General features: G+C 36.1%; 7 protein-coding genes across 7 annotated transcripts; 3 read left to right on the top strand and 4 right to left on the bottom strand.

Annotated features, from left to right (window-relative positions):
* Window positions 1-479: 479 nt before the first annotated feature.
* On the bottom strand, window positions 480-2,733 carry MONOS_173 (putative WD-40 repeat-containing protein; the record flags this gene model as incomplete). The annotated part of the gene is made up of 9 exons (XM_067870207.1): window positions 480-768; window positions 849-930; window positions 1,012-1,142; window positions 1,218-1,338; window positions 1,449-1,516; window positions 1,587-2,238; window positions 2,348-2,506; window positions 2,557-2,632; window positions 2,706-2,733. 9 exons carry the CDS (start codon window positions 2,731-2,733, stop codon window positions 610-612), a joined length of 1,476 nt encoding a protein of 491 aa, XP_067728108.1. The 3' UTR covers window positions 480-609.
* A 252-nt stretch (window positions 2,734-2,985) lies between these two features.
* On the bottom strand, window positions 2,986-6,615 carry MONOS_172fu16842 (putative exocyst complex component 5). Its single transcript, XM_067870206.1, has one exon. It carries the CDS (start codon window positions 6,581-6,583, stop codon window positions 3,239-3,241), a length of 3,345 nt encoding a protein of 1,114 aa, XP_067728107.1. The 5' UTR covers window positions 6,584-6,615; the 3' UTR covers window positions 2,986-3,238.
* Window positions 6,616-7,150: 535 nt separating this feature from the next.
* On the bottom strand, window positions 7,151-10,181 carry MONOS_171 (putative Casein kinase I; the record flags this gene model as incomplete). The annotated part of the gene is made up of 7 exons (XM_067869986.1): window positions 7,151-9,007; window positions 9,090-9,273; window positions 9,341-9,480; window positions 9,560-9,733; window positions 9,801-9,971; window positions 10,022-10,097; window positions 10,165-10,181. The coding sequence occupies 7 exons, from the start codon at window positions 10,179-10,181 to the stop codon at window positions 7,151-7,153; spliced, it is 2,619 nt and encodes an 872-aa protein (XP_067728106.1).
* Window positions 10,182-10,940: 759 nt separating this feature from the next.
* On the top strand, window positions 10,941-12,386 carry MONOS_170 (uncharacterized protein; the record flags this gene model as incomplete). Its single annotated transcript, XM_067869879.1, has 2 exons — window positions 10,941-11,809; window positions 12,092-12,386. The coding sequence occupies exons 1-2, from the start codon at window positions 11,358-11,360 to the stop codon at window positions 12,384-12,386; spliced, it is 747 nt and encodes a 248-aa protein (XP_067728105.1). The 5' UTR covers window positions 10,941-11,357.
* An 850-nt stretch (window positions 12,387-13,236) lies between these two features.
* On the top strand, window positions 13,237-13,857 carry MONOS_169 (uncharacterized protein; the record flags this gene model as incomplete). The annotated part of the gene is made up of 1 exon (XM_067869771.1): window positions 13,237-13,857. One exon carries the CDS (start codon window positions 13,237-13,239, stop codon window positions 13,855-13,857), a length of 621 nt encoding a protein of 206 aa, XP_067728104.1.
* A 4,234-nt stretch (window positions 13,858-18,091) lies between these two features.
* Window positions 18,092-18,915, bottom strand: MONOS_168 (uncharacterized protein; the record flags this gene model as incomplete). The annotated part of the gene is made up of 2 exons (XM_067869672.1): window positions 18,092-18,811; window positions 18,909-18,915. 2 exons carry the CDS (start codon window positions 18,913-18,915, stop codon window positions 18,267-18,269), a joined length of 552 nt encoding a protein of 183 aa, XP_067728103.1. The 3' UTR covers window positions 18,092-18,266.
* Window positions 18,916-23,254: 4,339 nt separating this feature from the next.
* Window positions 23,255-23,695, top strand: MONOS_167 (uncharacterized protein; the record flags this gene model as incomplete). The annotated part of the gene is made up of 1 exon (XM_067869584.1): window positions 23,255-23,695. One exon carries the CDS (start codon window positions 23,255-23,257, stop codon window positions 23,693-23,695), a length of 441 nt encoding a protein of 146 aa, XP_067728102.1.
* Window positions 23,696-27,250: the final 3,555 nt, after the last annotated feature.

Here is a 27,250-nt window from a genome sequence, read left to right as displayed (position 1 = left end):
CAACGAGGAAATTTGCAGCTTGCCTTGTGAAAAGTCCATAAAATACATCGCCATCTTCATTCATTGAACTATAAACAAGTTCATCTGATTTGCGGGATGCACAATTGCAGATTACGTAATATAGTCGAATTGCAATAAACGATAAAACACATATTCCTTATAATCAAGAAAATTAACATCTTTTTGGAAAAATAAAAATAAATGAAAAAATACCTCCGCACGAAATAGACGCAGCAAAAAAAGAAATAAAGTGATATTGAGATAATAATGTAAGTAGTAAGCATAATGATGGAGGTAGAAGAAATGTCAACCATGTGAAAAAGTGAATTGATAATGGAATTGAGCTTTTCCAAAATAAGCGAGGCCCTCCAAGTATAGCTTGTAATATCCTCCTCACAGAAAAACCTTGTTTTCCTGGAGGAAGATATGACAATTGTTGCATTTATCTAGGCAGAGAAAATCACTTTTTATTATTGATTTAAACCATATCTTTTTTATTATGAATTTTCAAAAAAAGAAAAAAAAATGTGAAATGAATCGTTGAAGTGGTAATTTCGAGTTGTTTCAGAATGACATATTAAATAAAAACTTTTAAAGAAATTTCCTATCTTATTCAAGTCTGTGATAAACTTCTCGATGAGAATGAACATTCTGTGCCATTTCCCAGATTTGAAGTGAAGCATCAGCTGAAACGGAAGCAATCATCCAATCCTTCATCATATTCCAGCTGACATCATAGATATGAGATGTGTGACCTCCATGAGTGAACTTCAAAGAAAAGAATATTTTTTTATGCAATTTTTTGAATGAAAAATTAATCTTAAAAATCAAAAATAATGTTATCAAACTAAAAGTTCTGGAGGCGCTTCTTGCTCATATGGTGTTGTTACCTCATCACCTATTTTACTAATATCCCATATGTTTATTAATCTTATCATCAGTAAAAAATTCGATGTATAAAGCAGAGAAAAAAAGATATTCAAGATGATGATAATAATCCTTTGATAAAACCTTTCAAGATCTGCTGACAAAAATACCGATGGGAGAGTTGGTGAAAACTCAACTTGTGTTATTGATTGCTGATGAAAAGTGAAGTTGTGCACTGGCTTTGTGAGGTTGCGGAAGTCCCACATTGAAATGGTCTGCAGTAAATAATGGAAATAATGAAAATCATTTAAAGCTTATTTATCAAAAATAAAAGAAAAATGAGTGCAAACGGAATCTTCACTGGCCGTTAGCAGCATGTTTGGAAGGAAATGAGAAGTGGAAAGAGATGTTATTGCGCCTGTGTGAGGAGTTGAAACAACTATCTCTGGAGTGGATCCTCGAAGATCGTAGCTGTAAGTGAGGAGTATTTATAAAAAAAAAAACGCAAGTTAAAATGAAAATAACATATGATTGAAATCATCAAATAAATAGATTGTTCATAAATAAAAGAATGCTCAAACATTGCAAGTTTAGAATCCGGACAAGAAGCTACGTAAACAGTTGGGGTAAAATAAGTCCAGGCGGAACACTAACATATTTTGAAGAAAATGAAACATTTGAAACATTGAAAGAGAAGATTTCAAATGAAAAATTCAAACAATCAATGACCAATCAAGAGTAGGTGGCCGTTTATCAAGTTTTACATTTTCTGTTTGTTCTGTTTGCTCTTCTTTTCCACTGAACTTTTCATTTTGCATCGCTTTTGAAGAAGATTGAGGAATCTGAGAATCATCAGCAAGATTTTGAGTATCCCTTGATGATTGCATGCGATCTGCTAATTTATCTTCCTCTTGCCCATAATCTGCAATTCTCTGTTTCTCGCTGTCTTCGATTGCATCCAGCGGAATTGGATCGGCTTCTTCTTGTGCAGATTGCGTGTAAAAGGGAGATATGTTTGAAATGTTTGATGTGTCTGTGAAAGTTTCTGATGATGTGGCTTGAAATGTAGCTGAAGCGTCTGGAGATGATACTGATGTGGAAGAAGGTGTTTCTTGTGATGGTGAATTTTGATGAGAAGAAATCAGCGTTGAAATGAGTTTTGTGGAAGGCATCTCATTTGATGAAATGGGCTGAAGTGGATGAGCAGATGTTTGAGAAGGTATTTCCATCATGGGTTGGAAAGAAGATGCGTTTGTGGATGCGAACATTGAATTAGAGCCGCTTTGGTTAATATCATAAACATTCACTCTTCCGTCAGATGCACTTGTCATCAAGAGCGAGCTGAATGTCTCATTCCAACTCATGTCAATCCTACAAAATATTTGCAAGCACGAATTCAAAATGAAAAATTATCCAAAATTTTAATAAATATATATGTTAAACAAAAGTTAGAAATAAATTGGCTCAAAGAATCACAGACCCGCTCTTAGAATGGCCAGTAAGTTCAATTGGCGAAATATTAATTGGTTCAGGAATCGGTGTGTCACATTCAACAAATTGAGGAACCGAATATAAATAGATAGCAGATGATGTAGATCTTGTTGCAATTAAATCTCTGCGTTTTGGATGCGTTTTTATTCTGAATTAAAGATGAAAAAATGAATAATTTCCTGAATCAATATTAAAAACCTCACAACAGGTCCTGGATGAGGAACTTTTGCTAGCATGTCATATCTAAATGGAATGCATTCAATCGTAGCAATATCTATGATGTTTATTTTTTGTAATTTGAATAAATGTAAAACAAATTTCTTTTGATCAAAAAATCAATTTCATACGCTCTACTGTGAGTTCTCGACGATGCATTCTTTCGTCATGGGGGATACGAATACGTGATAAGGCAAGAGAGTTTTCACATTTTGAAGTTTGATTTACCCCATGGAGAAGAGATTGCACATAATATCTTCTCCTTGAATCTCTAAAAATATGAATGAAAACATCAGAATCACAATTCGAGCATATTATCATTTATAATTACGTTTCAAACCTTTTAATGCTAGGAACCCATTCGCACACAAAAGATGGTGTTTCAAGGTTTTTAATAAAAGCAGAATCATATAAAAATGGTGCTTCTTTTCTCCAAGATTTTTGTTCTTGATAAAGCGCACTGACTAACTTTATTCGATTAGCGAAAGACATAAAAAAACTGGCACAAAGGCCAGACACAAAAATTAAATTAAATTAATCAATAAATTGAAATGGGATATTCGATCATAAACAAATGAAAAAATGATTTTTTCTTTTCTATATAACACAAAATACAAAAATGAAAAATGCCTGAAACATCTATTCAGTTTTCTTGCTGAAAATTTCACTTTTCGCTCAATTCTTTTGGGAAATACTTCCAAAGTTTATTTGATTTGTAGTCTTGTCTCCTCTTAATATGATCAAGAAAACGAGATTTGGGATTTTGTTCAGTCACAGCACCATCAACGAACGATTGAATACGATCTGGCGTGATAATATAGATAGACAGCAATTCGCGAAGTGATTCAAAACTTATTCTCACAATCGGATTTTCCAGCTTTGCAAAGAAATGCTGATACTCTGTGATGTCTGCAAGCAGCCTAAATGCCCCAGCGTCTTTGATGGTAATAGTAAGCACATGTGCATCAATGGCATCTCGAATAGCAAGAGACAGCTCAGCCAGTGCGTCTGATGCATTCATTTGGCCGACGTGGCAGCAGATCTTTTCAAACTGCCCTTCCAAATACTCAATCACAATGCGGCAGGCTTCGGTTGGCTGCATAAAGTCGATGTTGGCAGCACCTGCAGGCGAGCGGAGGGCGGGTGTGACTGCGCGGCGGAGGGACTCAGCAGCCGATGAGGATGAGGATGAAGATGAAGAAGGAGATTGAGAAGAAGGAGAGCTTTTGCTGGATTCTTCATTCATCACGTAGTCGTTGGGCTTCTGATGCAGCTTCAAAAGATACACAAAGCGCCTCAGGGTGGCGAAGAGGAAGAGATGGATCTGCTTTCCGATGAGCTGCTCGAGCACATTCAGCTGCATCCTCAGATGTCTTTTGATCGCCCTGTGGAGTGTCACATCGTGTTCCAGCAGAGGGCTGACGTGCATGTTCCACGTGTTCTTCAGATGCGACACGACTGAGCAGACAAGCGGAATCACCCGCAGCTCCTCGCCATCGATGAAGTTGTCTTCGAAGTGCGGCTTCTCAAACGGCTGCGTCGGGCTCGGCTTGGAGTCCTTGGACTTCTTATCCTTTTCTGAGGACTTCTCTTTCCCTGTCTCAGAAGATGCACTTTTTGAATCACTCCCCACGGGAGTCGCTGCAGCAGACAGTGCAGGTGTCAGCCCAGAACTCGCACGCAGCTCGGCATTCGACATCGCCGCCTCGTTGAAGGCGTCTTCGCAGATGAGCACGCACCACGCCACTGCCACCTCGAACATCTCAGCCAGCGCAGCCGGACGGCGCTCTCTGTTTGCGACGACAGACGCGCGGATGATAGCGCGGGGGATGCACGACAAGGCTACTCGCACAGGATTAGAGAGATCGAGTCCAATGATGTCTGCTGCCAGCTCGCTCCCAGTTCCTTCAAATTCATCGCTTTTAGCACTGCCACTGCTACTGCTTCCGCTGCTGCCAGCATTAGACACACTGAATTCATCATCATCATCATCTCCGTCAGAAGCAGACGAGCTGTGAACAGCACCCAGCTGCGACGGGCGGTGTGACTGGCGCGTCTGCCCTCTGTTGCGCAGTGGGGACATTGGCAAAGAAGAAGAGCCTGCACCAGAATAAGAAGGAGCAGTGGCAGAGATGGCGAGAGGAGAGCGCGGAGGGGTGGAGGTGTAGAAGGAGCTGTTTTTTGAAGTGGTTGGAGTGTGAAATGGAGAGCCCATGCTGCTGGACGAAGAAGAAGAGAAGCTTTTTGTGTTCGGCGGGGTGGGCTGTGGTGTGCTTGTGGACATGAGATACTGCGAGCGGGGTGTGGAGGTGGGGACGACGGGGGAGGAGATGGCGCCAGATGAGAACGCAGAGGACGAAGGGAAAGCAGACGAGAAGGAAGAAGAAGAGGAAGAAGAAGAGGCAGGAGGAAGAGAGGTGACAGATGTGGGGAATTTGACCCACAGGCCAGTCTTCTGCAGTGCTGAGGATGTGCCCGTGGGAGAGCGAGAAGAAGCACCAAGGTACAAGTTAGACTCGTTTTTGAGGGTTTCGATGAAGCTGACGCTCAAATAAGGGAAGTGTGCGTGTGGGATGTGCTGAGTCACCTGCTTCAGGTCAGGCCGCTGCTGCAGCAAGTAGTGTGTGGGCTTTTCAAGCAACAGCGCAAAGAAAAGATTGATGGCCGAGCACTCGTCGAGCACGTACTTGCTCCGCCAGTCGGTCAGCTGCTGCTCCACCAGCGATGCCGACGTGGCCATGCCCATCGAACCAGGGATTGTCCCGAAGAACGCAGTGAACGCCTCCCACATGGCAAACAGCCCGTCCACCCACTGAAACGGCGCCCACAGCCCGTAGCGCAGGATGGGCGACGCCTCGGTGCCTTCGCTCCCGGCCTCGAGGTTGTTGATGTGCGCTGCGTGGACAGAGCTCAGCTCCTTCAGGTTTCGCTGGATCGTCTCAGCAACCGTGCGCCCAAATGAGTCCTTCAGCTGCGCCAGCACGTTCTTGAAGATGTAGCGGTAGACGCCTTCTTCCCAGCCGGCACAGCACTCGCAGATCATTTGCTTCTGCCGGTGAATAAATTGCTCGGTTTCCTGCAGCGCTTCGTTCAGTTTCTCCTTCAGCCGGCCGCTCTGGGATCCTTTGACTCCTAAACTGGCCATCTTCTTTCGGGGAAAATGTTGCATGCGTGCTTGTCCGATATGCTGAGTCAACTGCTCGTGCGTTTCACCAAGCTTCAGTAAGGTGTCAAGCACCCACTTTACAGTCGGTAAATCTTCCTCATCTTGAGCTGCAACGCTTTTTCCTAATAATTCACAGCTAATTGATGAATAAGTAACTTGCACTCGCTGTATTCCTTCATTAACAGCAGATCCACTAAGCCGTTGAGATATTTGGTATAAATGATTTAGAAGTTTTGCATTATCGCGAATATGCTCAAGTGTAAATTCCAAAGGAGTTTTGAATTGAGGAACTTTTAAATTAAACATATTGAAAGAATCTATAACAGCTTGTGCTTCCCGTGCTTCTTCTCGTTCCTGGTGAAGTGTCTGAAGTCGCTGAGCTCTTCTTGTTGTTGATTCTGCGGATTTAGAAATTTGTTCCATGAGAGACTTTGTTTTCTCATCCAAAGAATCAAGTTCTTGAAGTGAACTTTCAGAAATTTCTAAAAAGGCACCAGCCTTTTTTGTTATTGTCTTTGTCAATTGATTCACTTCTGTCACAAGTGATGTCCTTATCTGGCATAATTCAGAAACCAATCCTCGAAGATGTGAAACAATCTCGGAAGGGTTTATGAGCACAACCGTATCCATTGGATCCAATCGAGTCATATCAATCTGATCAGCATATTCTTCTCCCAAATGCATCATCTCTCCTCTACTTATTGCGATGGTTGACACTTCTCCCATCTCAGATAGGCGCAAATCAACATATGCCAATGGATTGAAATCATCAGGGAAAAAATCGTTTGTTTTTGATTCAGGAAGCCTCAAACCATCAGCTCTGTCCTGATCAGAAGAAATCATGAAAAAAAGATTTCTGTAATAATTCGATCAAGTATCCCATGATTAAATTTATTAAGAATATTTCTTTTTAAACAAAGAATCAATATTGCTTTTTCACAAAAGGAAAACAACAACAATAACAAAATAAAAAATTTGAAAGCTACGATTTTAATAAAAAAGAAATACTAAAAAAAAGATTCAAATCTTTATTTATAACTTGTTTTGAATGAAAAAGTTATAAAAATTTCCAGAAATGAGTTTCTTTTTAAAAACGAATGAAAATATGAAAGAGGCAAAAACTGTTCATTTGGTTTCCAGTTTCTCAAAAAAGCGATGAATTTAAAAGAAAAGCAACGCTTAAAAATCTTTCTCTCGTAAAGTATTTCACATATTTAAAAAGCAGCAAACGAATTAAAATCCTGAACAAAAACGATAACAACGAAAAAAAAACTTTTCTCTTTAAATATTGTAAAGCGATGCTATATGAAATAATAAATTTTCCAATCTGCAACTGCAGATTATGATCAATAAGCAACGTTTATAAAATTAATTTTTTGAAAATTAAAAATTTCTTTTTAAAACGCAAATCTAAGAATCTTCAATTGACAGTAGGGAATAATTAACAATCATTGATTCACGTTGCTGATCATCTAAATTATCATTTACAGAATTCGTATTTTTAAGCGAAACTTTTGAATACATCGATAAGAATGGCACAGAAGCTTTGAACGGAAGCTCACTCGAACACGAAGGCTGCTTAGCTGAAGACGGCGACGGAGGCGGTGAAGTCGGAAGAGAATCCGATTTTTTCACAGCTGACTTCTTTGACAGCATGTTTGGCATCTTCAGTGAGAATGATGATGTGACATTCATCTTTGGGAACACCAAGCGAGAACTTGTATAGAAAGATTGCTTGATCTCAGTTTTTGGCTTGGGCGTTGGTGAATCTTTCACTTCTTTTGTTGTTGGAGTAACAGCAAAATGGGAGCAGGCTTTAATTCCAAATAAGTTGAAGTTCTGTGTGTGAGAAATGCCTTTGACCTTTGATTCAACTTTTGCTTCATCACTTTTAGTTTTCTCTTTCATTTCACTTTCTGCTGATGTGTTTTCGTTTGACATGTTCAAAGCATTTTCCTTCTGTGAAGCATCAGAACTTGCGCCTTCAACGTTATTAGAAGAAGTGTCATGTTGCTTTTCAGCAGCAAAGTCTGGTTTGAAAGCCCGGCTTGGCATCTTTGCGCTCCTGAAAGCACTTCGAACGTCAAATGGCTTCGCTTTCCCTGGAATGACAAAACCACTAAACATTTTCTTTGCCTGCTCCTTCGGTTTTGCCGCATCGCGATCGGCAGCTGTGTGATGGCAGCTGATTGAAGGCGACGGCTGGGAGGTGTTGGCATTCGGAGTCATTGGATGAAGGCTTGGCGAGTCGATCTGGTTGATAGAGCCGATCGACGCACTGCTGGACAACAGGCTGTCGTTCACCATTTTCTGGCCAGCAGACGAAGAAGTGCTCTGTGACGATGTGTCTGCTGATGTGGAGTTAAATACAACAGTACCCTTTTCATCAGATGATTGCTGTCTTGCTGATGCAGAGGAATCAAAGGAATCTTTTGTATCGAACATGCTGCTTTGTGAGTCGGTGATGCTGCCATCTGACACCCTCACCATCGTCTGCTCCTCTGAGCCCATGAAGCGGGAGTTGTTGGATTCTGTTCTCAAGTACTGATCGGTGACTGCAAACGACACATCAGACTCCAAAAACGACGAGTCATACGAGGATTCCACAGAATGCACAGGCGTTTGCGGCTGGCTGCACTCAGAAGGAGGAACAGATGCATCCACGTCTTCTCTGCTCATCGTGCTAATTGCCTTTGACGAATCAGACGGGTGGCTGATTGGAGGAGACGTGCAGCGTCCTGGCGATGTCTGCTCTGAAGAAAGCGGAGATGCTTCAGAATAACCCACTTCGTGTGGCTGTGTGCTGTCAGGTGGAGAGGAAAGTGGAGAAGATGGAGAAAGTGGAGAAGGAGATTGAGAAGTTGGATGCGCTGTCATCTGATTCTCTGCTTGAGACTGGGCGACTTGCACAACACAACCAGATTCAGCAGGGTTTGGAGAAGAACGAAGCAGCGGCACGTCAAAATAGCGAGGTTGATCTGTTGACTTCTTGTTTTCATCGCTTTTGAGATTTCCATTGTGCGCTGGCTGAGTCCTTGATGGCCTGCTCGGAATAGCAGGTGACTCCAAATTTGAGTAAAGAGGCGCAGGTGATGTAGGCTTCGGCTCGTTTACAGCAGCAATGCTTGTATCGTTGCTGCTATTGGAACATTCTGCGTTGTCTGATGGACATTGTCCAGACTTCTTGCGCATTGTTGGGAGTGTCGGTGATGCATTCGAGAAAACCGCTGGTTGAAAACTTGATTGTTCTGATTTTTGAGTCTTTGGCTAGAAATGCAGCAAATAAACGGACAGAAGAAGAAGAAGAAGCGTCATGATTTAAAAAAAAAAATTCAAAAGAAAAAGATACCATCCAATCAAAAATCTGGCTTTTCAATGGAACGTGGCTGAGCCATGTTTCAAATGGCTCCTTCAGCTTCTCGTAGTCTGGGTCTTCGTCGAATCCAAGCTTTGAGACAGACTCAAAATAGCTCGAAAATTCAGAAGGCATCCCATTAAACAATTCGCTGATTGTGATTTTCTTTTTACATTGGCTAAAAAAAAAATTGCAAGAACGATTTCATAAATTGCCTCAAAGAATAATAAGTCGCTTGTTCAAACTATATTTTTTTGCACCGCTCGTCGAACGATATTTTCTCTGGAATCTGCCAAGGCAAGCTTCCATGAAACAGAAACGACAGCATGTACCCAAGTGATATCAAATCATCGCGCCGCGAGGGCTCAGCCCCTTCGTGGACATTCTTCATTCATAGAGAAAATAAATTAAAAAATTTTTTTAAGGAAATACATGTAAATGAGCGAGCAACAGTTCTTGCATACAACTGAAATAAACCTCAATGTTCCAACAATCCCATGCTTCCCTTTTGAATGTGCAAGCTCTGGGCTACGAAGGTGACGATATTCCTTTGCCAATCCAAAATCAATCAGATAAATTGTATCTTCAGATGGCTTCAGTCCAATGAGAAAATTCTCTGGTTTTATATCTCTATGAATCTATTTGTATATAAATATTATTTTAATTTTCTCCTTAAAATATGTTGTGTAAAAGACAAGTTCAAACATAGCCCTTTGAATGAAGTACTTCAAGTCTATTTATTATTTGAATAGCTATTTTCGTTACTGTTATAATTGTAAACTTCCTGTTTGCGCGTCTATGAAGTTCGTCAACAGATGGTCCGAGCAACTCCATTACAATTGCATTATAGCGGTTGTTTACCCAATAATATCGTACCTGTCAAGCGAGGTTTTACGTTTATTCAAATTATTTACAAGTACAAACACCAGGAAATCCTTCATTTTGCACAAAAAGTTTATATCGCTGATATTCGCGTTCGAGGCTGGAACAATTCGATAGGATCTAAAAGTTAGTGAACAATATAAAAATTTTAAAAGAATAAAAAATAGTTTGAAGAATATTTCATAACCTCCACTTTTGTTGCATAAAGTTTATGTGAATCTAAACTTTCTGAAATCCAAACAGCACCTAAATTGAATGACTAATTTAGTAAGAAGTTAAATATAATAATAAACCGAAAGATCCTTTTCCAATAAGTTTCAAAAGTTTATAACGTCCAGATAATGTTTCAGGAAGAAGTTGATAATCACTTCCTTGTATTTCGTCTATAAATGAACTTTGCACAAGTTCCATGGGAATATTTGAAACGTTATTATTTAAACGGCGTTACAACAATTGAAGAAAATATTTCAAAAATCGTAGAATTTCAAAATTAGAATTCTTTATTCACAAATTAATAATTATATGATCAGAAATAATAGATGAATTTTGAATAGATTTTTTTCATTCAAATAAACTAGGTTTATTCAAATGAACTCGTGTTTATTCGAATAGATCGGGTTTATTTGAATAAACTGAGTTCATTTAAGATAGACTGAGTTTATTTGAGTTACGAAATTTTGGATAAAAAACAAGTATTTTAAATGTATAAAAAATTGATTGCAAAAACAAACAAATATCATTTGTATATTGTTAATGTTGTTTTGTGAATGATTTTTGTTGTTTTCGCTAAATTTATTCCAAGATCATAAGGATCAAAAAATCAGAAAAACTGTCAAAATTCTATTTCACCAATATATGATTTAAAATACATCTTCGACATATTCATCGATTATTTTACCTTCAAACAAGGTTATCCGAATGTTTTTGCAATTTAATAAAAATAACAAAAAGAAGAGTTTTATGATTTATGAAATGAAAAGAAATTTTTTATTTGTGCATAATCAGAAAATTGAAATAATGCTGAATAATGAATTGGATTGTGTCAATATATGCGCAAACAACTTTATTTCAGCTCTTCTCGAGCCAATAACATTTGAAAACTGGGAAGAATTCATAACCTAATAACTGTGTAAGATTTTTAATAATAAAGATAAAAAAACAAATAAACGAATCTTCATTATTTCATTGAATAATGAACGAAATTCAATCGTCTTTCTCTTGCTATTTGCTTGCGCTTCTCGAGAAGACATTCCTTGTTGCATCGTCTCCTGTCTGTCTGGAACGTGCAAATTATCGAACCGCTTATTCAAATCCATCAAAGCCAGAGATTACATACTCAATGCATCGTATGGAAGCAGCGTTAACTTGACGAATGTCTTGATGAACGATATGGAGCTGATGGTCAAAGGAATTGTGGCAGTGCTGAAAAATGGAAAATTACAAGATGATCCACAGGAATTGAATGAAGGCGGCAGTCTTGCGGTTCAGCTGAAATGTTGCACACTCCATTTTCTTCTTCAAAGCACTCCTTCTGAACCCTCCATCATCAGCTCCTCTGGCAGCCAGCCTTTTAGCGTGCTTGTCCAAAACACGTCAATAAAGAACTGTGGAAGCAGCCAAAGTGAGAGCGGAGGATGCATGACCATGAGGTTAAATGAAGAAGCATTGTTTCACTGCACTTTATCCACAATCTCGGAGTGCTTCTGCTCAGCGACTGGAAGGGGAGGCGCAATATTTCTGGATTGCTCATCAATTGCAAGCGACAGTACTTTGCCATTCCTCTTGGAAAACACAACATTCATGGAGAACAAGGCATTCATTGGACGAGACCTGTATGTGAGGTGCACAAATATCTAATCTCAAATCAGCATTGAGCTCTTCCAGCTCGACTTCAGACCTCCGTTTGTTCGGGATCTTACCATGTGAGGATGCACCGCACAGAATTATTATGAAGAGGAAGATTTATTGGAGCTGATTGTTGGGTATCAGAGTGAGACAATATTTGCTTCTTCTTCAGCCGACAACACCTCAGATTCACGCCAGTGCGGAGCTAACATTGTGCCCTGCTCTTCCTTGAATATTGCATTGTCTCACATCATTCCTTCTGTTTACAGCAACTTGCTCGTTGACGAGATTTCTCTGGTCTCTGGAGAAGCAAGCATCCATGATGTCTGGATCAAGTCGCTGGAGCAGGAAAGAGACAGAGGGACAGTCCTCCTGAACAGGAGCATTGAGAGCAGGATGAATAGCCTTCTCACGTGTGCATCCAGAGTGAAAGTGGAGCTTCTGACGATTCTGTTTGGGAATGCTTTATCTTCTCCACATTTGAGGTTTCTGTCTCTTGCTGACGGAGACCTGCTTATTGCAAGCACAATATTTACTCAAGAAGCTTCTGATGGAAACTCTTGAATTGAACTGAATTGCTCGATTGTTGAAATGAGCGGTGGAAGATTGACGATGTCTGGCTGCACTTTTGCTGGCCTCTGTCTCAGTTCTTCATGTCTGGCAGCAAGTCGTGGGCAATATTTCTCGTGTGCATTTCTGAATTTTACTGATGTGAACTCTGGTGTGTTGTTGGACTTCCGCAATCTGGCAAAGCTGTCCATATTGCAGTTGTACACATTCAATTGCAGCTCTCAGTGATCAGGCCTCATTCTTCACAACTGCAAAGACTGTCAGCTCCAGAACATTCAGACAAGAGGCACTCGGAGCGGTCAAACATGATTGTGTTTTCATCAGACTGTTCGGGAGGGCATTCAAACATCCAGGGCATTTATTTGGAATTTGTTGATACTCGCATTTCAAGTGAATCGTTGGTTTCTGTTGAATGCCAAGATTCGGATGTTGAGATAAATTTCTTGGCTATTTCAAATACAGCACTTGGTGATGGGTGTGCAGTGAGCGTGAAATCATATGAATCAGAATTCAGGTTGAAACAGCCTTTATTACAACACATAACTAAATATTCGTCTGGAACAAGTAGCTTGATAGCTTCATCTTCGTCTTTATTGGTGGAATTGATGAATTGCACCAGCAAAATGTGTGCTTCTCCGTATAAAAAATGTTGCATTGCAGCGTTGACAGATTTGACAGATACTTGAATGTCTTCGTGTGTGTTCGACGGGGCGACAAGCGCGCCAGAGTTGAGAGCAAACGACGAGCGATCAGAAGAGCTGTGCCAGTGGAGCGGATCGATAGTTGATCTTCTCAATTGCTCGGTAGCAATTAAAGACACCACAATTACCAATTCGTCCAAGAGATGGCTGTCGATCTCTGGTGGAAGCATCTTTGTGCAATTTGGAAGTTTTCAGGCAACAATCCAAATGCAGAAGACTTACCATCCATGGGGAACAACATCATCTGTTCAGACCATGCGCTGCTGGACATTCAAGGTCTGAAAGGCGGAGATGGCTTAAAAGAGAACTCCTCACTTTTGGTATTGAACTTGGGATGCAATCTTTCTGGAATTGCTTCAGAAAGAGCATTCTTCATTCCGCAACTGTCTTCGGTGAATTCTCATCAGCAAGGCAACACCCTTGTGATTGATTTTGCTGGATCCTTGCTCCTGCCCTGTGGCTTATCCTCCCAAATTGATTTCTTCGATGGCTCGGTTCACAATCTCCTGGTGCATCCGCTGCAAGCAGAAGAGTTTGCAGGCGAAACAGAAATTTACACAGCCATTCCAGAAACAATTGTTACAACTGTGTCTGAAGCCACAGAAGTGTCTGTGAAAATCTTATTTGGGAATGCAGAATCTCCAGCTTCAACTGAATCCTTTATTCTGAAGAACAGAAGTGATATTGATCCAAAAGGAGGTGAAAGGATTGTTGAAGGAGGAAAAGAAGGTAAATTATCTTTGGCATTAATTGAAATCATTTAATTCGTTGTGACATTATTAATTGTTCTGATTGCATTTATCATTGCAACTATTTGATGGAGAAGGGCAAAAGAAGAAGCTAGAAAATACAAGGAGATAGTTTATGATATAATATCGAAGCATCCGAAGGCATTTGAATGGGAACGACAAAGAAATCAACAGACCATTAATTGTGAAGAGCGGAGAAGAATGCAATGAAGAAGAAATTTGAGTAGCTTCGAGAAAGATATCAATAACTAAAAATTGAATATATTCACATAATGGAGAAAGCTACGAAGGAGAAAGCTGCATCAATCTGTCGATTCGACTGAGTGTTTCAGAAACATATGCTTTGTTTGTTGAGGATTACTCTTTGAACATCAAAAGAAACAAATTTTTGTTTTCGATAAAAAATTATTTGATGATCACTTTTTTTGTTAATGAGAAAAAACAGTACAAAAGAATGATGACAAAATGATATTTTCTTTCATTTCACGTTGTTTCTATCAAATAAAATCTTCTTTTAACATATCTCAATTTTTGTTTAAGAATAAAGAAAAATCTCTGTTTTTAAGAATTTTTCAATTTTATTGATGATGAAATGAAAAATAAAACGTAAAAATATCATAATAAGTGTTCACAATTTTTTCATAATTTATTTATTTAAGTGTATCGCACTTTATTCAAGTGTCTCTTCAACCATTTAAAATAACATAACTTCATTTGAGAAAAACCCAGTTCATTCAAATAAGTTGAATTTATTCAAATGAAAAAAATCAATTCACAATTCATCTAATTTTTTGTTAATATGTTTCTCAATTTTTTGCCAATATTTTTCATCGATTCAACATATTTTGAATTCTTTTAATCGTCTCAATCGTTTGAAAAAAGGATGAAATTCAGTATATTCTATTTTTTGAATTATCACATAAAATTTATTGAGAAAAAACTGTCAATTGCACATTTCATTAATTAAAATATTTTTTGAAATATTTTCTGGAATATAGTTTGCTCGAAATCATTTAATTAAAATGTATATATATTAGATGAATTGCACAATTCTTGTGTTATTTTGAAATTTTTGAATAATTTTGAAATTAGTATATGTTATTTTGAAATTATCAAGTAATTTTGAAATTTCTCAGAAAAATTGAAAATAAGGCAGTTATTTTAAGTTTCATCAACAAATTTCAAGTTTAATTATATAGTGGGAAGATCTCTTATTATTTACAGAATTTTTTACACATTCGAAAATAGCTGCTTATTTGTCATAACTATTATTAAATATTTAATATTCAATTATCAGAACATTTACCAACAAATTTTGTGAAATAAATCATTTTTTGTATTTTTGTGACAATCGCATAGAAAAAGATTTATGATTAAACGTTTAATACGATTATTGAAATGTTTCCATGAACAATAAATGATTGTCATTATACAAAACATTTCAAAAATTCAATATAAAATGGTTTAATATATCTGATTTGCAAAAACTGACAGAAAACATCAAAAATGAAAGAAGAGAACAAATTAAAACTCAAAAACATTTCAAATATTGATGTTTTGCACAATGATGAATATTTCCTGGAGAAAAAAATGATATTGCGTGTAAAAAAAGGCAAAAAAACCGAAAAAGAAAATCAAGTTAGATTTTAATAATGCATGCTCATTATACAACTCTATAAACAATATAAACATTATTCAAAGCTTTTTGTAAATCTTATTATTTCTTCGTTTTCCTCTTATTCTTCTTCTCAATATATCATTTCTTTTAATCTTCAAAACTATTTTGATCCATCTCTCTTGTTTATTTCGATGTAAATTTCATCGACTCCTTTCTGGCTTCCAAAAAAATTCGTCAAAGCCATATCCTCTATTCTCCTTCCACTCGAATAACTTCACAAACTTCATTCTATGAAAAACTGGTAAAGAAGAAGATTCCATCAGAAGTGCCCCTTCCCATCCCTTGCCCAAATCTTCTTCTTCTTCTCTCCATTTCCCCTCAAAGCAACATCAACGCCCCTCCACCACACATCCTTCACTCCCTGTTACTTCTTCTCCCAGCACCTTTCTTCCAATCAAAATTAAATTTATCAGTTTTGTTTCTGTATCCATTGCAAAACACCCCCTCATGGTTAGCACCTCATCTCGATCCATCCCTGTCACGAACCATCTCCACACCTCTAATGCAAAGTGCCAGTGCTGATGTTCCTTCTTCCCGTCTTCCTCTGCCTCCGCCTCCAACACTTGCCCCGCAAATGAGAGGCGCGACCAAACTGTCCTTTCAATAAAAAATTAAAAAAGATAAAAAAATATCTCTCACTTTTTTTTCCCCTTCAACCCCGCTTCTCTTTCTTATCAAACATAAGCCCACAAAAACTTTTCCACCTTGCTCCGCCTCATATGAACTCCTCCTCTCTCTCTGCATTTGAAAATAAAAAAAAATCTCCTCCACATATCTCTCCATTTCTCGTCCTCTCCTCCAATAAATATATTCCATTCACTCTGCCCATCTTCCACCCTTCTTATCTTCCCTCTCACCCCACCTCCTCAACAGCAAATTCCTTTTCTCAAATAATAAACACAACTTCCGCTCCTTCCAACTCACAAAAATCGAAAAAACAACACCTCCAAACATCATCCAAATCCATCCCCCACACATCCGTTTTGCCTCTTAAACACACAAAAATGCCTCTTTTCCACAAAAAAAATATTCTTTTATCACTCCTTTCCCCCTCCAAGACCCTGCCTCCTCCAAAAACGTAACTCCATCACCCCACACCATAAATCCATCCTTTTGTTATCGCATTGTCTTCATATGCCCATTCAGCCGCGACACATCGAGTTGTGCTCCTTTTCTTTTGTTGCTCTAATTCGTTATGGAAAATGATCAAGAAATGCCAAATGCTCAGAAACTGTCAACATAGCGAGACTCCGAAGTGAAAACAAAGACAGGTTGACCAAGTGAAATATTTCCGGTGATCGGGTCGGGTATTACAAAAACGATATCTGTTTGATGGAATATGAAATTGTTTATACTGATTGTTGGAATGCCGTGGAGCGGCAATATTTTCAATGGAAATGAAGAATTTTTGATGTGTGCAATTTTTATTGTGCTATATGTTGTGAAGATGTTTTCATCCGAATCCTTTCCAAAGTCGTGATTCAGGCAAATTATTTTAAATGGACAATTTATTTTTTTCAGACGAGAACAGCGAAGAAGAGAGACAAACATTTCCTTAGATGTATATCAGAGCCTGAATGTATTTTGTTACAAATATTTATATAACTTATTTTGGACTAAACATGCTCATTGGATAGAAATATGATGAAAATGAGTTTTGATTGAATAAAGAGCTAATGGATGTGGAAAAATGATGGCATAAGAAATTTGTTTTTAATCAATGATGATTATGAGGCAATGTCCGAAGAATTGTTTTGAATGGATATTATGTAAGAAATAATTGAGGAGAGAAGAGAAAAGAAAAAGAAAGAGGAAAAAATGCTGGATCTGAAACTTGAAGACAAATGAAGGGAAATAGCTGTTTTATTGTTGCAAAAACTTAGAGAAATTGCAGAAAAGACCCTGTGCTGTTGAAACACATCAATAAGATCTTTTTTTTTTTTTTTTTTGATATTTCATTTCCAAATTTCTTTTTTGAAGAAATCCAACAAAAAAATATTTGAAATTGAAATGAATATCGTTTATTGCGTTTTTTTCCCAATTGTTTATCAAAAAACAGTTGAATCAAAAGGTTTTATTTGAATAATCAAAATTAATCACCAAAAATATCTTTTATAATTCTTTTCAACTTATTTTAATTTAAAAATCACCAGCTCATTTTTCGATAAAATGTTTTGAAAAACTTTATGAATATGCATAATATATTTTTTCACAGAAAAAATTTGGCCACCCGAGTTATTGCAAAATTCCCCAAAAATTTCAAAATTTCCATAGACAATTTCAAAATTATTGGGTTATTTCAAAATAACCCAATGATTTTGAAATTTTTTTTTATTTCACAATTCATCTATTATTTGAACAATATGAGCAAATAATTGTTGCTGAAAAAACACAATTATTTTATTCAAATAGAAAACAGACATAATAATAAAAATATGAAATTGTTTAGTGAGTCAAATAATAAGCAAAATAAAACAAAAATGCTAATTCTTGTTATTTTGGCAGAAAATTGAATTTTGTTTCGAATTCCATTTTCAATCAATTGAATTGTTTCAAAATGGCGTGTAGTTGTCACAAAATCAAAATGCATTCAGAATTGAAAAAATTAGATAAACTGCTCATTTATTCATGAAGTTGCCGAGATAAATTGCCATATACAAATCATATCACAAACATTCACATAAATCTTAAAATTTTGATGATTCAACAATAAAAATAAATATTTTTAATCGCAATGACCAACCCTTCAACATTTATCTCTTTTAGATATAATTTTTGATTCTATATTTTCTGAGCGACGCTCTTTTGGAATTTTTGGTAAAAGAAGAGATTGTTGAACTTCTTCAGGAAGCTGGTCTGCAATAAATCTAACATTCACAGCATATTTGCAAGCATCCAAAAATGGTAACTCTTTTTCTCCTGTTCTTGAACGGTGTTCCCATTTTGCTTTCAAGTATTCAATAATTTGCTGTGACATTTCATTCTGGACTTCTTTTTCCGTATCTGAGGTTGAATCACAATTAACCAAATTACCTATAAGTGTTACGTCAATGTTTCCATCAACTCCAATATTAAATTCTTCGCGAGAATCAAAAACCAAATTTAATTCACATGCTTTAATATTTAAAGAATCAAGATGGCACAAATTAAATTTTGTTGATTCTCTTTCAAAGTATAGCGTTGAAGATCCTTGAACGTTTGAATTTGTTGTAGCACGAGTAAGTTTCAGCCTTGTGAATGATGGTACTGAAGAAATATAAGGAATGCCAGGAGAGATTGTTAATGTATATACTATTAAGAACAATTTGCAAAATAAAAATTAGTTGTTATTCGTGTTTTGTTTGTTAAAATAATTAAGTGCAAATAAATAATCCAAATGCTTTCAAACGACTCATAAAACAGTATTCTAAATAATAATATTTTCTTATAGCGGTTATTTTGATCAAAACATTTAAATCCTGATATTTATTTTTAATCGTTTTTAAAATTGTATTTGTTCGCTCGATTTGTTCAAAGCTGACAAAACTCAATAAAATTTTTTTCTCCACTTTTCTTTCTTTCTTTCTTTCTTTCTCTCTATTTTTTTTTTTAAATTCGTGTCTCACATGAGATGATACTTAATTTCCCAGAATATTGCGCCATACAACATTTATGAATCTTTTTTCCATTCGACAGTTTTTTCGATGTTTTTTTCTTTACAAAATAAGATAAATAATAACGAAAAAACAGAAAAGGTCTGAAACGAATCGTTGTCTTTTTTGAAAAAGCAGAAACTTATCCCCATATTAATTCTCAACGAAACTATTTATTTTCATTTTTTTATGCTTTTAGGATATTTTTTATTAAAAATGTGTTCCCCTTTCTGAACATTTTCCCAATTTCTTTGTAAATAATTTGTTTCATAACATTATCGGCAAATGCATACTTAACGGCAATTTTCAAAACAATGAAAAAACAGTTTATAAATATAAAGAAAGTTATTTAGTGTAAGCCTGGGTGACTTCAGACTTTTGACTTTAGAAAATATGCTTTTGACTGACTTTGAAAATGATTGAAGTCAAAATACAGTTAAATTTCATTTTAAAAATTCATAAGTTTAACAGTTCATTTTACATGCACTTTATTATTTCAAAATGAAAAAAAAAATCAAGATAAAAAGCAAAAGAATTATTATTGAATATATAATGATCAATAATTTTTATTTTTGAAAAAAAGCACACTTTTATGGGTTTTGACCGGATCAGTTTTTTGGAAATTGCCCAAGTCACAGGCTGGTCGATCTTTTTTTGACTTTGTCAAATTTTCATGTCAACACCCAACATGCTTGAATGTGAAAATCTTTTAAGTGAATTTCAGAATGCCTTGGTGGATAATCAAATAGTTTGTGCATTTTATTGCTTGCCTCTTTTGTTTTGATAATTGAAACATGGTTTTTTGTGTCGCTTTTTCAGAAACTGGCTTTTGCAAGAAAAATGGAAGAATTGAACAATCACGGATGCTGTTTTCTTAAACTAGAACAAGTGGGATCATATGAAAAAGGAGCAAGTGTGATGTAACAAAATTTTTAATATTTTTTTGCTTTGATTATTGAAAAAAGTTTACAAGCACCCAAAGAAAAACAATGAATATTTAACAAGAATATCTTTAGAGTTCATCAATAATCAAATATGGATATCATTTTTTCCTTCAAACATTGATGGCTCTCCAACAAAAGAATATCATAAACAATATTTATGCCCAAATGTTCGGGGAAATGAAATATGTGGAACAAGTGGTCGTCGCAGTTACGTTGCAATAAGAAATCATCATTGTCACATATTAGAAAATCGCATTATTTTTTCTTTCAGAGGGCAGAAAGCTCCACAAAAAATCGATCGTATGATGGAGAGAAAAGAAAGAACACTGAGTCAGAGCATATCCACCAATTTTCAGACTTTATTTACGAAAATAATAAGCCATTGCAACATATCTTTCTTATCAGCGTCTTCAAAAGAATTTAATAATTTTATCACAGCCTTAATTCATTTATCTCAAATGAATCCAGGACTGTCTCCGTCAAACATTTTCCCATTTCTCACAAGAAAGAAAATACGAAGAATGGTTATTGAGGACAGTGAATTTGCAAAACAGAAGCGTGACGCAGCACTGAGGGGAATGGGAGTGTGCGTTATGATGGATTCAGGTGTTGTGGGAAATCAGAAGTGCACAGTTGTGACGATAGCTCCATTGGTACCAAATGCATCATCAGTGTTTTGGAAAGCATATCCATACTGCAACAATGCTATGCAGTACAGAAAACGAGCTTGGACAGTAATTCGGGAACTAGCACTAATCAATGCTCATGTTCGCTGTTTCTGTTCGGATGGGTTAAGTCCGCAAAAAAAAGCAATTGAAAATATAACAATTCCAATGGAAGATAATGAAAAGTTACTTATAGAAAATTTAAAGGCTGCTCCATTTTTCGTTTACTGTATGAATAATTTGCTGAATTTGGTTGTTGTGCACGCGTTTTCTGAAATCCCTTTTCTGAAGAACCAGAAAACAATTATTACAGAATTTGCAAAAAATGCCCGCACTTCTTCTGGGAAAAAATCCTTGAAACGGAAATGTCCGACATTTATTCAAACGAGATGGCTGTGCTTGTATTCTATTTGTTACTTTATAAGAAAAAACCGAGAAAAGATATTTTTCGAAAAATTGTTACAATTCGATCAAATAAGAAACATTATGATCACAGAACTTCTCCTTTTTCCAATTCAAAAATTACATTTAGAAATGGAAAATGAAAAAACAAAGATGGGAAATGTCTTTCCAAAGGTGCTGAATGCATTCGGTTTGCTATATGGAATCAAAAATCTTTCGTTTATTAAAGAAACAGAATGGAAAAATGTTTTCGTTAATTTTATAATAATATTTCATAATTACATGTTAACCGGGAACACTGGTGAATTTATATCGTTATCGTATGTGTTGTCTCCAACAGGACTTCAAAATTTCATTCGAAATAAATTTTCAATTTTTTTTTTTGAAGCAGAAAAATCTATTTCTTGCACACCGTTGAATTCAGAGCCAAAGCAATTAATCTCATTTCAACAATCCTCTTCAACTTCGGAATATTCATCATTCACACATTCACCTATCATTTGCGCTTCAAATCCTTCATCTCAAACTCTTTCAGAACAACCACATCTATCAGTTTGTTATTCTCTAACAAATGACTGTTTTTTTGAAGCATTGAACTATGTGTCACATAAACAACATAAAATAAAGGACAATTGTGCTCCTATGACAAAGTTGATAAGAAATGACATCGAGGAAGATGAAGGTTATCAATCAAAAGAAATTGAAGAAGTAATTCGCAGCATGATCATCATGGTTCCCAATTTCAAGCGTTCAGAATTTGAAAATATTGAAGCTTCAAGAAAGGAAAGCAAAAGTGACGAAAGTGAAACGGAGTCTAGTGAAGAGGACTTGTTTGGCTTATGCATGGCTTAAGATTATTCGTAAGATGATGAATTTATTATTACCGGATCCTTCAAACAAAGCGAAAAGAAAAAAGATGAAACCATGAATGAGTCTTCTTCAATTCATTCAGCTGCTTCCTCCTGCTCTTCTTCTTCTGAATGTTTTTCTTCAACATGCTTGACATCTTCTCAAACGCTTATTTTCGAAGATAATTCTCATGACTCACTTGAAGATTCAATGGAAGATAGAACAGATGAAATAGAATATGGCACAGATGATGTGGAGGTGCTGTTTTCAAACCAGAAGATTTGTTTGATTTCCCGTCTGGAACCAGAAAAAGAGAAAGAAGTTTGTGATCAAGTGGTGTGTTCCATATCATCTTGCTGGGATACACGAATTAAACAAAGTTTTGAAAGATATGTGACAACGGTTTTATCAAATCAATCGAAAGAGATCAAGGATTTATGTTTCAAACTGTTTCTGGATTTTTTGAATGAAGCACCAAGCTTCATATATGAAGACGATATACAAAAGTTCTACTCAGAGATCACAAAGAAAGGACCTGTTCAAACAATATACTCAAACATCTGTTTTTCATTAGTTTCGTCTCCATGCAGCGAAGCAAGCTGCGAACGTATCTTTTCAAGGATGATAAGGATCTCTGGTGACAGAAGGCATTCCCTATCATTTGAAGCTTTAAATGCTCTTTTGACTATTTAGCATTTTCACAAAAGTATTTTCATTTCACAAGACTTTCAATAAATTCTTTAAAAAAACAATAAAACATCTATTTTCTTTTTTGATTTTCATAAAAATATCAATCAATATTTTCATGAATATACTGCATATTTAAAATCGTTCTTGTGAAGCGTTAATATCAATGAGCAAATAAAAAGAAGAACATCTGAATGAGGAAACTGAAAGCAATATTCGTGATGGAATGGAACGAGAAGGAGAATATGTGTTATGTTTCTTGCTCTTTTCAATAAAATCTCACTTCTTTTCTTTGATTATGTTCGAAGTGCTTTTGTAGCTTTCAACATATCTTCTTTGTCATGCATTCTGTCTTTAACACATCTTTGTGAATATCTTTTCACTTTCTAAATTCCGTTATTGTTTGTTGATTTTTCAATTTTATGTTAATGCTTCACAGATATTTCCTATTCTGTTTCAGCATCTTTTCCTACTTCACCATCTTCTTCTTTTTAACTTTCTTCTTCCCCAACGGAGCTATTGCCCTTTCCCACACCCACTCAACCGATAATTGCTATGTTTCCCCTCATCACACAGCCAGTCACCCATCTCGTTTCCTGCGATCAACCGAAAGAGGCTGTGCTGTTCACCATCGACGACTGCTTCTTTCTCGGCAAAGACGGCCTGTCGCTTTTGAGGGCAGCACTCATCACGTCAGACATCATTCCCATTGGAATGGATGAAAGCACAACAAGAGATGAAGAAGAAGGTGTTGAAGAAAAAGAAGAAATGAAACAACAGAATGGCTCAAGTGATAAAGTGTCATCTCCATCATTATCATCGTCTTCTTCTTCATCTTTTTCCTCTTCCATTTCATTTCTTCTCAGTTCATCAGTCGAATTCCAAAGCGGTGCGTTTCAGCTGCCTTTTGGATCGGCCGCGACACACTCGCAAAATGCAGCTCTGATCTGTCAAGCCTTGGCTCTTCTCTATTCTTCAATGCTTCCAATCCAATAGATGACATTGTTCAAAACAGGAATTCTAATGAATCTTATCCTCTTTTCTCTGCCTCTTCGCCCTTTTACATGTCTTTTTCTTTCTCTTCTTCTGCTATTTCAGATCTGTCGCCTTCTCTCTCCAAATATAATTCCATATCTCCATTGGCTTCTTCGTCCAATTCGTCGGTTGTTGGCTCGCCTTGTGCTCATTCCCATCTCTTTCCTGATGCTTTCCCACAAACAACCAGCTCTTCCACCTCCTCTTTCCCTTCTTCTTCGTATTCCTCTTCGTATGTGTAATTTTCTCTTCCAAATTCTTTTGTTGCTCGCTTTCTCGTTGCTTTTTGCCCTTTATGCACTTGTCTTCTGTTGTGGTTTTAATCCGTTTGAGCACATTCAGCTGAGAGAGTGAATGAAGAATGGAGAAAAGTGAGGCGAAGAAGGAGAAGCTGGAATGGATGATGCAGAGAGGGAAAGAGAAGGAGAAGGAGAAGGAGAAGAAGAGGTCGTACATTCATTTGCCATTTGAAAGGATTGTGAAGATTGTGCAAGAAACAATGAAGCATACACTCACATAAGCATAAAAGTCATTCATTGTTCCATGTTGAAACAACAAGCTACCGAAGACAGAAGGTAGTTGAAAGAGATACAAAGCGGTTTTCTGAGTCATGTGGCATGGACTTAGCTCCTCCTATCTCGTTTGAGTTTCCCTGGCAGCATTGCTCTTCTTTTTGCTCTGTTAAGGACCTTTCGCAGTGTGTGGCTGGCTCTCAACCAGCTTCATGTTCTTCTTCATCTTCGTATTCATTATCATCTTCTTTATTTCATTCTAAAAACCCTCCTCCATCTTCTCGATTCCATTTCCTTTCAAAGTCCCCCAGGAAACAGTGCTCTTCATTCTCTTTCTTCTCTTCTTTCACCTTCTAATTCTAATTTTTATTTGTAATTTTTTCCTTCATCAATATATTTCTTCGTTTCCATTTCATTTTTTGTCTTTATCTCTGATACAGATATCAAATGTGAAGAAATTCATTCAGATGATGTGAATGAAGAAGAAGAAGAAGAAGCGTGTGAAATGTTGTTGATAATTTGATGAAGATTTTGAAGGTGTTGAATGAGACGATTTATTGTTGAAAATTGAGAAGATGAGATCCAATAAATATCAAAGTTGAAATTCATTGAAATTCTCTTCTTCTGTATCTTTTTCTGCAGAGGAGAAACATCTGAATACTTTTTCACTTTCAGCTCAATTATCTCCCATCGCCAATAAAAAATAGGAAACATATGTGAATCCCTTTTTCATTCAATCTCTTCTTCTTTCGATTCCCCTTCTTTCACAAAAAATCATCTTTCCTCAAAAATAATTCTTCGCCAAAGCCCAATGTCAGGCATCTTCATAATATCTCGCATTTCATCTGTCTGTCTTTATTTTTCCTTCAAAACTTTTCTTCTTCTTCTTCAAAGCCAGCAAATCACTCATTCTTTCAATAGCCTGAAGGGGAAAAAATTAATCACTTCAAGATAAATAACAACAACAAACCTTCTAAACATTTTTATAAGCAATTTTCTGCTTTATATTCCGTTGGCAACTGTTTCCCTCCAATAAAAATTCATTATTCCTTCTGTTTTCGAATGTTTCATCATCTGATTCTCCATTTTCACTTTAACGTCTCTTCTTCCTGTGGACTTTCTTTATGAATTCGTTGAACAAACTCGATATTCATCAAGGATAATAAGATATTCCACTATTTGTTTATTTTCGAAAATTTCCACTGGTTCACAAAAAGAAAAACATTTATTGATAATCGGCAAATACAATTCTATGCAAACCAATCAGCCTTCATATATTGCAAGCGTGAAATTGCAAAATTATTTTTCTCATATTGAGCGTTATAAGAATTATGGTTTAGTGTTCTTTCTTTAATGGAAAAATGAAATTCATTACTAATCATTGTTGAAAATAGCCATACAATTGTATTCAAAAAAAATACATGTTTATTGCCTCAAAAATCAAGAGAAAAAAAAAAAAAAAAAAAAAAAAAAAAAAAACAAATTGATGTGAAAAAATTCAGTTGACTGACGTAACCGTCTATTTTTCAATCCGTCAACCAGGCTTAATTTAGTGTTTATGTCATGAACTGAATATGTGCGGAAACCATGATTTTTTGATTTTTGAAATCTGTCGTTTTCACATATTTATGGGATTTTTGATCATTCATAAATCAAAAATTTTATGGAAGAAGTGTCTTATTCAGACTATTCACTTGCAATTCCAGGAAGAATAACAAATAAATTATTCAGATTGTTTCTCAATTCGGAGAAATCTGAAAAATGGATATTTAGGAAAATTATCAAAAACAAGCCAAAATGCAGAAGGCACAGAATTGAAATGGATTTGCGGCGTTACTATGGCAGGATGATGTGGGTTTGCAGGAAATGCAGCAATAGACAATCAGCATACAAGAATACATCATTTTTTCGAAGCAGGATACCAATAAATGTGATTTTGTTAATTATCCTATTTATTTGGAACGGTGCAAGTGTGAAATTTTGCTCGGAAATGTTGGGGATACATAGGAACTCTGTTGCATATTGGTCATCTGTTATAAGATGTTGCGCGATGGACATCATAAATCAGAATGAGTCTATTCTTGGAGGCGAAAACATTATTGTAGAGATAGATGAATGTGTTTTGAGGAGAAGAAAATATCATAGAGGAAGAAGAAAGAAAGAAATGTGGGTCTTTGGTGCAGTGGAGCGAAAGAATGATAAAATGGATGAAACAAGGAATTTTTTTGTTATGATTGTACCAGATCGTTCTGCTTCGACGTTGATTCCTATCATTCAAAAGCACATTCTACCTCATTCAACAATAATGTCAGATGAATAGAAGGCATACTCATCTCTTTCTCGTATAGGATACAATTATCTAACAGTGTGCCATAAGAGAAAATTTTTTGATGAAGAAACTCACGCATGCACAAATACAACCGAAGGATTATGGAGCCATATGAGAAGATTTTTTCCTCCCCACGGAATTCGAGAAAAAATATGTTGCTGATCAACTTGCTTATTGGATGATTAATAAAAGAAAGATTGTGAGATTTGAAGAATTTGTATCTAAAATTATTTTCTACAAAGAAAAGAAAATAGAAGAAGCTGAAGAAGATGAAGAGACAGAAGAAAATGAAGAAGAAATACCTGATTTTGATGATTTGATTATTTCCAATGACAGCGAAACAAGTGAAACCGATAATATTGACCCAGGCGATGGTTTATCTGCCTCTGAGTATTCAGAAAACTCATAAAGATAAACTTTTTTAATTTATTTTGATTTTTTATAATGTTTTTTTTTAAATTTTTTGAAAAAATTTTGACCCATTTTCATTATTATTGAAAAATTAAATTTTTATTTTAATGAACTTCCGCATGTTTTTAACAACTCAAAACATCACAGATGATGTTAATAAACAATAAACAATCGAAATATGCAAGAATTAGAAATTGCTGTTAAGTGTGCATATGCCACATTATCAAAAAAAATATCGTTCAAAAGGAAAAACGATTTTTTCAA

This window comes from Monocercomonoides exilis, assembly GCF_001643675.1.
Source record: "Monocercomonoides exilis strain PA203 chromosome Unknown scaffold20-1493094, whole genome shotgun sequence".
Lineage (NCBI taxonomy): Eukaryota > Preaxostyla > Oxymonadida > Polymastigidae > Monocercomonoides > Monocercomonoides exilis.
Note: the sequence above shows the minus strand (reverse complement) of the source record. Positions and strands in the feature narration are given on the sequence as shown.

Excerpts from the sequence above, each read along its gene's own strand:
- MONOS_172fu16842 (XM_067870206.1), bottom strand. The coding sequence starts at position 6,583 with ATGATTTCTTCTGATCAGGACAGAGCTGATGGTTTGAGGCTTCCTGAA.